General features: G+C 47.3%; 1 protein-coding gene across 4 annotated transcripts in view; it reads right to left on the reverse strand.

The window, feature by feature from the left end:
- Positions 1–15,103, reverse strand: part of LOC139985651 (protein gustavus-like) — a 186,838-nt gene that overhangs the window by 97,582 nt on the left and 74,153 nt on the right. For 2 of the 4 annotated variants that reach the window (XR_011799465.1, XM_072000239.1), the window contains exon 1: positions 5,450–6,366. The exons of the other annotated variants lie outside the window; for them this stretch is intronic. Coding sequence is in view for 1 of the 2 variants with exons in the window: in XM_072000239.1 (XP_071856340.1) it covers positions 5,450–5,877 (428 nt within the window). In the remaining variant the exon portion in view is untranslated. Of the gene's footprint in view, positions 1–5,449; positions 6,367–15,103 lie in introns of those variants that run through there. 4 annotated transcript variants of the gene reach the window in all.

The following is a 15,103-nucleotide window of genomic DNA, read 5'->3' on the forward strand; positions in this document are numbered from 1 at the left end:
ATACGAACGATAAACGAAAACACGAAACTGTTTCGATGAATTTGCTTTACACGCTGATACAACCTAAAAAGAGGACCTGTATATCTTTAACATAATTGCCTTCTTCTCGATGCAATCGCTTTTACATCGCGCAAAACAGAAGTAATAACGTAATCTCGCTTTTTACGGAATAGCTTCGTACTCGGTTTTTTCTATGTCATCTTATTGACGTAGCACGAACGCCGCATTATCACCAGGCCATTCAACTTGCTTGTCACGGTTTAAATAAAATCTCGCACGGCGTTGTTCCTGACGTCAACGGTCTTTCATTCGCGAGAATTATCGACCGTTCGATATCTCACGAAAATCCAAGGATTTTCATCGTTCGACACGTCGCACTAACCACGAACTTCGCTTTTCTCTAAAAGTCACCTTTCATTTCCAAAAACCTTCGATCTGACGCTCCTGTTCTTCCAGTTGATTCGTCAGGGTTATCGAAGAAATCTCGCAACTTTGCGACACCTCACGAACGTCGATAATCCCATTGAATTTTCACCGTTTCTTCCATCGATTTATATTTTAGAAATCCTAAAAAAATCTCGCTAATATCGATATCTTGATAGAAGACGAAAGCAAACAGGAAATGCATGGCAGATCGGAGAAAATTCGCGCGGTCGAACGAGAATTATTCACGGTCGTCTGGGGGGGCAGCGATATTTCAGTGTCGCGAACGGGTCGTCGCACCTTCGGTCTTGTAAGTAACGGTACGCGTAATCGAAAATAACTTGGTGACGTCACGGATGCCAGTGATAAAACGTAATGACACGGACGAGCAACCTTTCGCCGCTCGACAAGGATCGATCCGTGCAAAAGGCTGCGATACACCGTTCGATCTCTCGCGAGATCGCTGGAATCGCCACTTACTCAAAGTCAACGTCGATACGCGCGCGATCGCATGGAAAAAAGAAGAGGCACAACACCTGCGCACAATTTATAGGAATCTCCTCGCGGCAGCGTCGCTTTTGAGCGCGGCAAACAGCTCCGCGGATATCGCCGGCATCATTCTCACGCTGCCGCGATACTTTCTGTAATATTTTATGTTTTATCCGAGAATGGAATCTGCGGAATGATCCGCGCCGAGTGACAGATGGGTCGATCCTCAAAGCTCGAGGACGCCAGAAACAACGATAACCCGGCTGTTTCGCGATAACGATGGATAACGATGCACGTGAAAGAAGACGCTAGTACGATCGTTCCGTGATTGTCGCGAGTGAAAATATCTCGCTTCGTTTGTTCGCGTTTATCTCGTCGTGCTTTGTTTTCGATTTTCAAATTTTCAAAGGTTTACATTTCCCACGGTTTTTCAATTTTCTATCTTCACCTGTAGCGTATAAAGCTCGGCGAGTGAGATTCGAGTTTATCTCGACGGCACGCTTCGTTCGATCAGCTGCAAACTTTACGAAATTAGGACGGATATCGAACGTCCTGTGTCTCGTGCCAAACGGTTCAAGCTTCCAACGTGCAAACGCAGTCGGATGTTCGTTGGAAATGTTCCTTCTTTTTCGGAGTATTCTCAAAAACTAGTTGGATTCGATAGTCTGGAGGATCGATGAAGCAGAAACGAGTGCACTCGAGGAAGAAGAGGGATTCCAGCGAGATCCGAACGACCGTTTCGTTCGATGAATTCCGTTCTAACGATCGAATCCTTCCCAACAACGTGTAAGTAACATTTTTTAGACGATTGGAAATCGTCTTGGAAGAGGGATGCATCTACCGTTCGATTATTAACATTCTCTTTTCGCTCACTGACGGTGAGCAGCTGGGAATCGGAAAATCATTTACCTTACGTAACCTTTCAGTGAATTTCTAATTACAAGATAATGGCGCTAATGTTTCTGAGAAAGGTTGAGCGAAAGAAACTTGCTGGATACGTATAGAATCCCGATCAAGCCACGGGTTTATTAATGTCACGCGATTACGACACACTCGATAACTCTCGCGTTTTCTTTTCTACGATATTTGCACAGCTGGTTACAACTACGTCGAAACAATAATTACGTCGATAACAAAGCAGCGTATGAAATTCGATCGCCGAATTACCAAACACCCTTTAGATTCTCCGTTTCGCGCGACTCTTACCGCGCGCGATTTCTCTGTCTGATCGTGACAAACCTGTTCCACTGTGTACAACTAGTTAGCAGGTCAATTCCCTTGTTTCCTCGTGCGTACCTCGAAGGATCTTTTACCTGCGGTTACGAGTACGCGGAAAATTGAAACCAAAGCCGGCTGACTAAAGTAGATTGAATAATTCAAAGAAAGAAAAGAAAAGTTCTATAACTCGGGTCGAGGTACAGCGATTCATCCCCCTTAGCAGAAGGCGTAAAATAAGGGTAAAACTGGCCTCGATGAAGGAAAGGTCGTCTCTCATACGTCGCGATATCGGGCTAGTTTTTCTCTCTGTCCCTTTTATTCGCCGTTTATCCAGATAAAGTGTCGTTCGGTTGAAGAGGGCGATAACGAGCACGTACGTACTCGTCGGCAGCATGTACGACACGGAACGAAAGAGAGATCGATAACGGCCGCCGCTTTCGTGAACGTTGCAATTTCAGCAGCGACGATAGCGGCGCGCAACCCCTTCCGTGGCACACGAAGGTGTCCCTGAAAAATTAGAATTTCCTCCGCCACCGACCGTGCCGGTCTCGCGAACCCTGCAACCACCCTAGAAAATTACGCTCCCGTAGAATAACCGTGCCCTCATGAATCTTCCCGTAGGTCTCGCCGTAATGGCCCAGCTTGCTTAGATCCCGAGATAAAAATGTATTTAATCGAGACGAATCTCTGCATGAATCACCCACTCGTGATACAGAGTTCGCTGCATTTCTATGGACACCTACGAACGACTTTTGTCCACGTTGTCGAGTTGTCAAGTTCCACGTAAAAACTACGGTGTATTTTGTATAATTATTTTCATAAAATTCCAAAAAGATATAACACTCGTGGCACTGATTGCCAACGTAAAAATCGAAAAAACATTCTCTGATAAAAAAAAATGGGAAAAGTCGTGAGTTTGACTTTTACAGGAGAATCGGTGAATGAGACGTCGTGGTTTTTCAAGAAGATTTCACGCGGCACGAATCGCGGTAACGGTGGAAGAAATATGGGGATCGGGCGGTTTTATCAGGGGAATTCATCGAGCCCGGTGCTTTTCTTCAGAGCTGACCACGGGACGAATGTAAAAACTTAAAAAGCATCGCTGATAGGTCGTCGGAGCTTCGGGGAGCTTTTAAGCCACGACCAGTTGCCAACTCAGCTGCTGCAAATGGTTTACCGTGAACGGTCAGCGAAATCCTTCGCATTTGCTTTTTCCACCTTTTTCCTTTCAGGATTTTCGCAGAAATCCTTTCGCAAATTCCTTCACGGGAGAACGAAGAATGCGCAAGATTTTTGAAACTATGAAAATGTTATCTGCTTCTTTATTTAAACTTTTAAAACACAAAGCTCTAAGGATCCTTTTATCGAGTTAAATACACTTTTGATCAAAGTTTGACAACATTTATCACTTTCGATCGTGCTTCCCTTTAAAACACATTACAGAAATTCAATTTTTCTACTCGATATCGAACGTAATACAAAATATTATCGAAATACGTATACAATGTTTGTTCCTCGATCAGATTTCTACAATTGCGATCGAGCAGATTCGAACAGAGATGTACTTTATTTAGTGAAAGATTGCTTCTGAGAGATCTTGGTTATATTCGTTTCCTAGCGCGTTAAGGGAAAAGAAAAGAAGAATCGCCTACGCGTGAAGAGCAGCACGTGACCGACATCAATATTCGCGTGTAGTTTCGGAAACGCGTTAAGCAGGAATATTATTTTGCGCGTGCAAGACCGCCGAGACAAACGGCTCGATTAATATTCCGGTCAGCTCGCGGCGCAAAGGACAGTCGGGAAAGGATCACTCCACTTTTCAAGTCCGGTTGGAAAGAAACTGTTGGCCGCACGGAGTTCAGTGTCCGGAGCAGCGGGAGGTCGAGGAACGAACGCGAAGAAATCTGTCGACGCCGGCGAACGCAGCAGGCGTCGTCGACTTAGTTTTTTGGTTTAGAACGCAGCGACATCGCCGCATGGGAGCATCGAATTCTCCTGCCAGACTTCTCGAGCTTTAACGAAACTAGCTTATTCGTATTTCTTCAATAGAATTTCGTTTGTAACGTACTATAAATAAATATGAAGTTGACCAAGATGTTTACGAGATCGTGGAAAATCATCCTATATTTCACTTGGTCGCAATATCTTTGAATTGCTTCTGGTATGACACACAACAGGCAAGGGAACTGTCGTTTCGCAAACGTTCGAAGAAACAAACGAACGAACGAACGCGGGGCTACGTAAAACGCAAATGGGTCGAAAAGATCGGCGGATCACGAGGTTACGCCACTCAACGAGCGGAATATAAGCAACGGATACAATCCAACGCCAACTCCACTGTGTGCTAATCAGCGACTTTTCTCTGCCATTGTGTCAACACCTGTTTGGTATCGAATTTCGAGGTGACGACGAAATGTTTCTACGTCGCTGTCAAAAACCGACAAGGGTGTGACCAGGAGGCTAAGGGGGTTGAACGACAATCTGGCGTCGCGTCTCGCGAGGGGTTTAACAGTGCGCAGGGGAGCAAAGGTAAATTTCTATATAATCGAATTGCGTCTGCTTCGAAGTTTACGTCTACGCGTTTCTCCTTTCTTCTATCGGAGATAATGATCGAAGATAGGCGTTTAATTGGAGAACGGAAAAATTCAAGAAGCAAACGTGGCAAAGAATTCGCGGAGGGAAAAGGTGGAGGCAAGCTAATAACAAGAGAAGATCGAGGTTGATGGATAAAAAGTAAAAAGCATGCCGACGAAACTGCATCTCGCCTTCACCCAGCTGCCTAGCCAATCAGAAACGACCTTCGTTGGTTTTGCTCTTCCGTCGGTGGCACGAGTATCGATCTTTTTTCTTTCGACGAAACCAACAAAAAAAAAAAAAAAAAAAAAAAGAGAGAGACGGGTGAAACGTTGAAAAGTTTCTCGATACCGAATTACAATCTCACAGTGCAGTCCGTCGCAGCGTGAAAATGATCCAGAAAATCTGGCGTGTCACTCAACGTTTCAAGCTGCACCGTTCGATAGTCTACGGTGAATCAGTGTTAGCCTTTCGTGATACTATCGTTACGCCGTAAAAGTTATCTTCAAAACCGAAATATCATCGAGTGAAACACAGCGTGCACTCGGTCGAAATCTAATCTCGAAACTTGCTTAGACGTTGGAAGCGAGTCCTAATCACGGAAATCAAATATCAAAGAGTACAGAGCGCGCGTTCTGATCAGAACAACGGAATACGTAAACACTTTGACGCGATAATTTTCGCGATATTCAACGTGTCCGGTAGACAGCGTAGACACGTATCCCCGAAACTAGTCAGGGCTCACCTTGTTTCCATACCAGATACTGTAGGAAGATCGCCTCGCTGCGAGCTACTACAAGCGTATGGAAAAGGATAGCTGGACGCCGCGAAGAACGGGACAGGATGTCTTCGAGGCGTAGCCGTTGCTTGAAAGTGTCGGCGACGACGCTGTCGATGGCGACGCTGATAACGATGTTGTCGGTGATGCTGATGATGATGCTGTAGCGGGACCTGGATCCTGTGGATCGTCGTGCTGGGTACCCTCCAGCAGAGAACATACGGGACCGCGTAATCAGGTTTCACCTGCACCACGGGCAGCAGGCGGTACTCGACTCCACGTGGATGAAACGACACCGATCGACCGTTATCCTCGCTCGATCCGTGCGCCAGGAGGCGTGCCTCTCCACGGAGGACAGCGTTGTAGTCGCGACAGCCAAGGTCACGGGGTAACATGTCACGAGGACATCCCTATCAACCAGGAACTACCGTCCCCTGGTGCGTCTCGTCATGCCGAATCGGGATACGTCTCTCTATTCTTCCAAGATCGAAGCTGTCCGATCGTTCTTCGAACGCGCAACACCCTGGCCGTGTGTGTTACCGTCTCGACGAGCTCGGCAACCTTTCACTCGCGATCCTAATTTCCTCGAGTCACTCTTTACATACGACTCCGCTAGTTCGAGTTCTCGTAGCCAAAAAACCAACTACACTTTGGTATCGTTCGACGATCCTACTACCATCGAAAGCCAAACGATGTCTCGTGCAAGCAACTCTTCGAGAACACCCGATCAGGGAACAGCGTCGCGATCTCGCGAATGCAACCGGCGCTCGACCACAACCGTCAAGAGGAACATAGAACGAAGCATGGTGGGCCGGCGAGAATCGGTCGGAATCGTCGCGAGTCCAAGCGGTTCGAGAGGGCGTCGAGATGGCCGGCGACACTCCCTTCGCGGCACGACACGCCGACCTTACATCGACTTGTGCGCGAGCGGCGCGGAAGCGGGCGAGACCGAACGAACGAACCCAACGAACGAACGGACGTGGAACGAAAGCCGGGAGAGGAAGGAACGCAGCCCCCTAGGAGGATCCGCGCCACGCCGCGCCGCGCCACGAATTTCAAACGGCGCTGCGCGCGCGCACCTTGTCGCGCGCTTCGTGCCGCACGGTCAGCCGAGACTGTGTGTAAAAACAACCGAACTGGACACTGTCGTCTTCGCGTCGCACGTTCCTTCGTCACGCTCCAGATGACCGAATCGCGCGTCCAACCAACTGTCTCACGCTCGCGTAATTACCTCGTTCTCTGCAATTTTTTATGAAGCAAACGTCCAGACTTCCGAATAGGAATTACGCGTAATTTCGATCGATCGCCGTGATTCATATGGAAACGAGATATCGATTCGTTAACGCATCGAGCACGATATGCTCTGCAAAGCATATAGCCTGAATTCCCGCGTACTCTTCGACCGATGGAAAAGATCCAAAGGAGTGTGTTTAACAAGTGTAATATTTTGTTAATAATCAACGAGCATATTTAAAGATACTTCTAGTAACGTTTCTCAGAGCGTGATATGCTGGAAAAATGTGCACGATGGAGACGTTCCACGCAGAATTTACAAATATATCGTGCGTTGTCCCATACGTGGCATTTTCTCCTTGGATGCTTTTGTTTCTCAGCGCCGACAATTTCTTCTAAAATATGCTGCCGCATATTCCCGGACGATCTTCCGGTAAGAGGACCATGAGAGACGGCATGGCGCTTATCCCAGAACCTTGATCGAACACGTATCTGGCAAAGTTTTCAATATGATTCTTTACGTCGACTAAATTTTTTAAAAGTCGGACGAACTTTCCGAGCGACCAATGTTATTTACTTAATTTAAAACACGTTCGTAAGATTTTGTTTATAGCATCTATTGCCTTTTTTGCTGTTTTATTTAACGGTAGTTAACACTTTTTGTAGGATACCGCATGAAGTATGTAAGACGCGAATTAGCGTCACCCGTCCTCAATGCGTTTAACAGGAATAACACTAATCAAAATCCAATTACTCGAGATTGACTTTCCAATTTATCGACAAGTTGAGACATTTCTAACAGAGAAAGTTACTCGCCCGTTAATCGTAAAAGTTGCTATCTCCGAGTTAGAGTCTATGTAAAGCTTCTGTTTCACAGTGACCGATACGAAGCGGTTAATATTCTTGCAGGATCGGTTTTCATTCTCTGACACAGTGGTATATATTTTTATACATGTACGATATTCCCTGGTACGGTATACTCGTATCAGGTCATCCGCTCCGTGCAAAGTTCCGGAAACCACTGACAATTCTTTGCATTCGATCGATATCCTGTACGTCGGTAGACACCGACCACCTTTTCGATCTTCCGCCGCGATGCACGCTGGCTTTCGTGTATCCACACACACGAACATCTTTCTTATCTTTAAAGCCTCCATTAATTAGGTTTACGACATAAGTAAAAGTCAGCGGAATCATTTTCTTCCGACTTTGATTACTCTTTACTCTCTTGGCTGCCGCTACGTTGATCCTAATTTCTTCAAGAAGACAATTTTCCATACGTTTCTCGATCGAGTCGAGAGTAGGTTTCTGGTCAATGAAATTCGTGGCAATTTTCGTTGGACGATCGTCGACACGCAATTAGGCGGTTCGATTGGCGGCAACGAGGCTGCTAATGAGCCGATGTTTGACCGAGGAATTTTTCAATCGTGCGATTCCGCGTTATCTCGGTACGACGGTGCACCTGCTGCCTGTCCGGTCTGAAAATTTCATCGAAGGGTCGGAGAAAAGGGTGAACGGTCGCGTGGGTCGTTTACACCTGTCCCCCTCTTGGCCTCTTTTGCGGCCTGCTACCTGTACAGGTGCCGGCTAATACCGTCACGAATCAGTGACCATCGTGACTGGTTGGTAACGAGACGATTTACGAGCTTGTCGATGAATTGAGTCGTCGTGCCTTGACATCGTAAGATACACGACAAGTGAACGGTAGACTTTGGTAGATCACGAGAAAAATACGAGGAAAAAATTGACGAGCGTATGCGATACGGTAAAAGGGAATTGGGTCACTATATCCAGGCTTTTGTTTGAGTTCTCGGTCTCAGAAGAAGGAGAGACAGTATAGGGGCGGTGGAAAGTCGAGCAAAGGAGAAGGGTAAGCGTCCTTAAGAGGATGTCTCGAGGCGACCTTCGTCGAAATCGATCGATCGCCTTGTTCATGAAGCATCGACGATCTCCCGGCTCGTTTATTACTGACAACAGGCTATCGCGCGATGCTTCATCGGCGCATAATCGCCCGTTACATCGGCGACTAATTGGTAACGAGAAGATCGCGTCGAATAGATAGCGCGTTCCTGATTGTCTCGACTCTAAGGTAGCTTTCCAACGCGTGAAAGAGATAGATAGATAGATAGATAGATAGATAGATAGATAAATAGATAGAGAGAGAGTGAGAGAGAGGGCGCGAAAGGGATGCAGAGTACGCGGGCAATTTTCAATTACCTTCGCGGTAAAATCGCAGGCCTGGCAACCGCTAATTATCGACAGCGTTTCTGCCGGTCGATAAATAAATTTCCACGCTTAGCCTCGTTAATGCGTCGTGTCTTCCTTCTTTATAGATGGGACGCGCGTTTCTCTCGATCGCTTAGAGATCCTGGATAAAACGCTATCGGCGCGAAGACGTATTAATTTCGAGTCAATCGATGATCTCCGTTCAGTAATAACGTAGTTTTATACATCGGGCAGCGTCAGCAGCGAAACGATGTCGATGCGATCTATCGATCGTTATCGACCAAAGATGAAATCTAGAGCGTGAAAAAGAAAATGACGAAGGCTGTGACGCAAACGGTAAGGCGATTAGACACCGATCTGTAATTATTCAACCGGTGAGAGCCACTGGTTAAATATCGATGCGTTGGATAACGCGAAGCGATAGGATCAAACAGCCGGCTTCTATGCACCGGCTAGAAGCGTACGCCAGAATTCTATGGTAACGACGGTAATACGATAATGTTTCATGCTCGTGTATAACCCGGTGAGCACGGTATATAGTCGACGAGGTAGCTCGTGCATCGGTGGCCGTACTTTCCTCATCAATATTCAGGCGAATCGAAAGAATCGAGACGTATCATAGGACAAAACCTCAAGATTTCTTTCTTTGTAGCAAAACGGGGTTAAAAGTACGGCTGCGTGTAATTATATTACCGTGGTGAATGATAGCGTAAAGACTGTCATCGAGTAGTAGGCGGTGCTCGGTGTCACGGGTCCTTCACCCTCCACGACGATCAACCTCGTGCGTAGAATAATGGCATCCCTCGTTCTACCCTCTCTGTGAAGCAATTCTTTTTCTTCGTTCATCGACAAATTACAGAGAATACGATCTCCAACACCGACATCCTTCAAATTCAGATTTAGACGGAGACGGTGAGAGAGATGGAGAGAAAAGGAAAGGAAGGGAAACGATCGTGGTACAGCTGCTACGGTCGAGCGATCGTCCATGCAAAGTCGAGGCGTGCAGCAACGCGCGAACGCGAACAACAAAGAACGGGGTGCAGAGATCTGCATGCCCAACGCCGCGCCGCGCCGATACGTGATATCCTTACGAACAGGCTTCTGTTCTTGTCCGACACTGGAAAGCATGCATCCGGACGTGGTAAAACCCGCGAACAAGCAGGCATACACGCGGCCCAACGAATACGAAAGCACGCGCGTCGTCGACAATTTCGACGAATCTCGCGTCCACCCGTACATCTTAAACTCCTCGACTCGCCGCTCCATAGATTCGTTTTATCGTGAGACGCGGCAGGTGTTCTAATTCTTGGCTAGTTGCACCGTCTCCCGGTAGCCAGATCCGCTATCGAGTGAAACACGCGCCCTCCCGTGTCAGGGCTGAACCCATTAGAACACACCTTCGTATACATCCTGCAAAATTCTTTACCTTGTACGTTTACGGCGCAAATATCGATGCCCTGTGTATTCGTCGACGCTATTGTTGCAACTGTTAAAACAACCAACGACTCGAACGCAAATACGAGACACGGATAGCATCGAACGAAATAGTTGGAAAAGAGAAGAGAAAAAGAAAAGAAACGAGACAGGGTAGAAAGTTTGGAATCGAGGGTGCGTTCGACGCCGGCCCTGGGCGTCGCACACACCACCGCCTCTCTCTGTCCCCGTCCTCCTTCGCCCAAGGGCGGCTAGGTTCGTCGAAACTACCCTCGCGCGACCATTGGTGCCCAGGCTCGCATGCGCGCCGCTCGAAACCGCTTCTATCGATCCGCCGACGCGTTTCCTCCAAAGCCTCGCCCCGCGCCACTCCTTCCCGTCTTTCTCTCACCACCGCCCTTTCTCGCGCTCCTTTTTTCCTTGTCACGCTCATCCCCTTTCCGCAAGGACACTCGCACGCAAGATCCAGCAAGATACGAGCCGGATCTCCGCGGCTGCTGTTCCCCGTTGTCCATCGTCGTTGCCGCGCCATCGCCACCGGCTCTCTTTTTATACCACCATACACCTTTTCGCTTATTGTTTTTAACTGCACGACCGAATCGCTTTTAGAACTGGAGAAGGATGTTTCTAGACTCGTGCACAAGTTACTCGAGTATTCCCTGTCCGGAAATCTGATACACGAGGGAAGATTTTCGAAGAAAAACACACGAGTCTCGTTGGGTTCTATCGCTGGTGGTTGTTGATGCTCGAAGAGATATTAGTCGTCGAAGTATTTTCGATTCATCGGGGACTACGACGATCGCCCACGCGCTTCGACGTGGTTTCTAATAATCAAGAAGTTATCCGCGAAGACGTGGTAAAATGTCAACGAGAAGTAGACGGGTAGGCAGAATCGATTGCAGGAAATATCGTTTCTCGTTACATGGAGCACGATCGGGACACCGTGTTTCGTAAGGAACATTTTGCGTGGACGATTATTCGTCTTGAGCAATTCTATCACGTCTCCTCGGATCAACGTTTAAGGATCGATCGATCGTTTTATGGTGTTGCAGGAGAAACGCGAAACACCACTAGCGGAAAAAGAAAATTGGCCGTAATTACGGCTGCAATATCGATATCACCGGACGTGGAACAAAAGGGGTGGATGCGAGACAAAGAAAAGAACGCGAAAGAAATCGCGTTTCTCCTTTGAATCTCGCGAGGTACTCGAGCTTTTTTCAAGTCCGTCCAAGGCGTTCTCCTCTCTTTCGCTTAAACTGTTCGTCATTAAAGACAAATGAAATCACAATTTCCTCGGGGAGTCTTTCACCCTTTCCGCCACGATGGCCAAACTCTTCTGTAATTATTTCTGCTCCGCGAAGATCTAATTTCCACGGGCGGTAATATCGATTAAAGTCGAGCTCGCGCAAGCACCCGCCGAGTAAACCAACTTGCAGGAAAGACACTCCTGCCGGCTCTGTTTCTCTCCATCCCGATGTCTTCCCGTCTTTCTAACGTGCTCGAGTGTTTTTCCTCGAATATTTCGAAAGCTCAAGATGGAAGCGCGAACGAGGATCTCGATTCCATGGAAACGATACGATGGCTCGTTTCTCGCGAGCGGACCATCTCCGCTTCGAGGATATTACCCTTCTTCTCTCCTAATTTTCGTCCGTCTTTTCGCATGTAAATTGCGGTCGAAACACCACCGACAGCCGCCGCTAATTTCGGATGCCGCGCCTCCGTTCGACGAAAGATTCATGAAAAGAGGCTGAACCGACGCATACTTGAGATATACTCGCGATACGATTCTCTCGCGCTTGTTCCTTTTCGTTTCGAGAATTCCCTTTACTCCAAACTTGCCTAACACGTATCTGCGCAAAGTAGTTGGGAGGAAAGTTGCGCGACCTACTAACCTTTCGATGCCTCAATCTCCTAAACCTATACTTCAACTTTGATACTCGACAAAATGTAAAGTCCATCGTCGAAACACTTTACCATTATGACAAGGAAGAAACGAGCTTACAGAGACTGTTAAACCAAAAACAAACAAAAAAAAAAAAAAAAAAAAAGAAAGAAACTTTCATCGATGCAAAGAACCTTCGTTCGAAGTTTCGCCGCGGGTCAGGGTTAAACAGGCGTAAATCGCGTAACGATTTCAACCAGAAAAACGTAATACCCGACGAAAGACCTGCGGCCTCATCTGCTGCGCTACGATACGGATATTCGAAGAAGGTTCGAGTGGAAGTCAGAGAATCAAAGGGCTCGTCGAGCTCTCGTCGAGAGGTAAGAAATGGTTTTTTCCATCTGGAAAGGAGGGAGAAAAGCAAGAAGAGAAAGCCGAAGAATATACACGAGAGAATGAAGGAGGACAAACCCGGGTAACGCGGTGGATTGAATATTTAAGAGGCACTCCATTCGCGCGGAAAATCGAACGCTGTTCCTCCATTAAGGGGGCAAGATATACCAGAAGAAAAATAACGAGACCGAGAAAGGAATTCGTGCGGGGTTTCCGCTATTTTCTCCTTTTCTGTCTCGTGTATTCACCCTCTTGTATTTCGAATCGTTTGGTCGGCGATAAAGACAAACAATTTTTGCTCGCCCATTCCTGTCCGCCAAAAATAGAAACAACGTGTTGTCGTGTTTTCCCTTTTTTTCATTCGTAAAACTCACGATGTTTGGCGAAACGGAATTAAAAAGCAAAAAGAATCGATATACCGGGCGACGCAAGTTATAAACAGACGCGAAAACGGAATATCTAACGAGAGGAATAACGATACATAGGGAACAGGAAAGGCGGCAACTTATGACGGAATTAACTCGATTTGCTGGCAGAAAATGTCGGTGTACGTTTGACGGAGGTTTCGAACTGCTACGTCGAGCCGAGCCGTCTCTGTATGCGCTCGTTCTTGCTCGAGAAGTTGTTCGAAAGAGGGAAACTCCGTGGAACAGGGTTACGAAAATATTGATTCAACGTACGGCACGGGAAAGGATTTAGGGAAAATACATATTGTACCGAGAGGTCGAATCGGCATATAGCTTCCTGCAGGATCATGGGATAAAACAATAAACCTGGATGCGTCGTTAACACGAGCAACTTTGTTTAAATCCTGGTTAACCTACTAACTTTTTAGCAACTTCAACGTCGCTGAATCGATGTTCGTTGACCCAGAAGTTCCTACAACGTAGGCATCGTCCTGTACAACGCGCATTTATGACGATTAATCATTCTAAAATCGTGTAACAATCTCGAAATCCGGTTGAACCGGTTAGAGGCATGACGGTGCAAACGTCGGACGAGGCTTTCCTCGGCCGAAAATAAGCCACGGGGATGAAAAGGTGGTGGGCGAGACGTTGCACAAAGCGTCGACTAGGGTGAGAGTAGCTCGACGCAAAGTAGCTCAGTCTCTCTCGTAATCTGGCGGCTGCCTCGATATTCTCCCTTCTCTCTATCCGCGTCCAACCATTGTTTCCACGTTCGCTCTTCCTTTTTCCTTCGCCTTTGCCCTCTTTTTCCTTTTCTCTACGCTTCCTCGCCCTCCGGACAAGAACCGCGTCATTTTTCAAAGTGACGGATAGTCGGAACCGCGTACTTGGCGATGGGCGAGTCCGACTACGCGCGATAACACCCTTCGAAATTCTATCCGGGGCGCAAGAATAATTATCTTTAAAAACCTTCAAAACAATCCGATCGACTCGAACTTTCATCAGTCTCTTAATTCCATCAGAAAAATAGCAACGCGACTGATATTCCAGTATTTTTCGAGCTGCGAACTTTTGACGAACTATTTGACGCGACTTCCGAACGTCTCGATCGTGGCAAAGAGATTCAAAGTTCATAACATCGACAAGCATGTTTATCGATGATGGTGGTGCTAGCTTTTAACCATTCTCTGTCCGATATGGAAAAAAAAGAAAACACTATCGACACGCAGGCTTAAAGACTGCACGAGGGAAACACGAAAACCGAGAGGAGACTTTTGGTAAAACCCAGCCCAGGAAATTCGAAACGATCATCCCTCAGTCATCTCGTTGGTGAGTGGTTTCTACCTAACGAGGAAGAGTGATCCCTCTTGCGCTGGTTTCTACGCGCGATGACTCGCCGCATTCTCCTATCAGCTGAATAAATAGGGGCGCCTAAAACGTTCCGAACAACGCGCTTCTTCCGCGTTGTCCTTGCTTTATCCACTCTCGTTTCGATCGATGCGCGACGAGGGTGCACACGCAAAAACCCGAGCGATTCCGCTCATTAATACAAATGGCGGATCGTCGAAGGAAGCGAAACGAAAGGATAGGGTGGATCGCCGGAAAGAGAACTGAGAATGCCACGGAGACGAGAGAAGAGAAAGTTGACGAGGGCGAGCGGTAGCATTCGCAACGAACGCAACTGTGGCTGCGTTCTTCAGCCATCGATCGCGCGTATCGCACGCTACTCACGTGCGACGAGCGAAACACGCACGCGTAAAAATCGACCAACAACCCGATGCTTTTCTCTGTTTCGCTGTTCGGACGACGAGGGAGTGAACGCCGCGCAGTTCGTTAAGTATCGCGCACTTTGATCCGCGCGTTTTTTCGTTATTACCGTTGCAAGGGTCGCTAATTCGCAACCCTACCGAACCTAGCAATATCCTTAATTGGCTGACGCGGTCTTTTCAGCATCGCGGTATTTTTCATTTTACTCTTCGAAGTCCTTCGACCGTGTTTCTCGAGAATCGATGAAAAATAACACGAAAGAAAGTAGCTGAACGCGAA

The sequence above is a fragment of the Bombus fervidus genome, chromosome 3 (assembly GCF_041682495.2).
Source record: "Bombus fervidus isolate BK054 chromosome 3, iyBomFerv1, whole genome shotgun sequence".
NCBI lineage: Eukaryota > Metazoa > Arthropoda > Insecta > Hymenoptera > Apidae > Bombus > Bombus fervidus.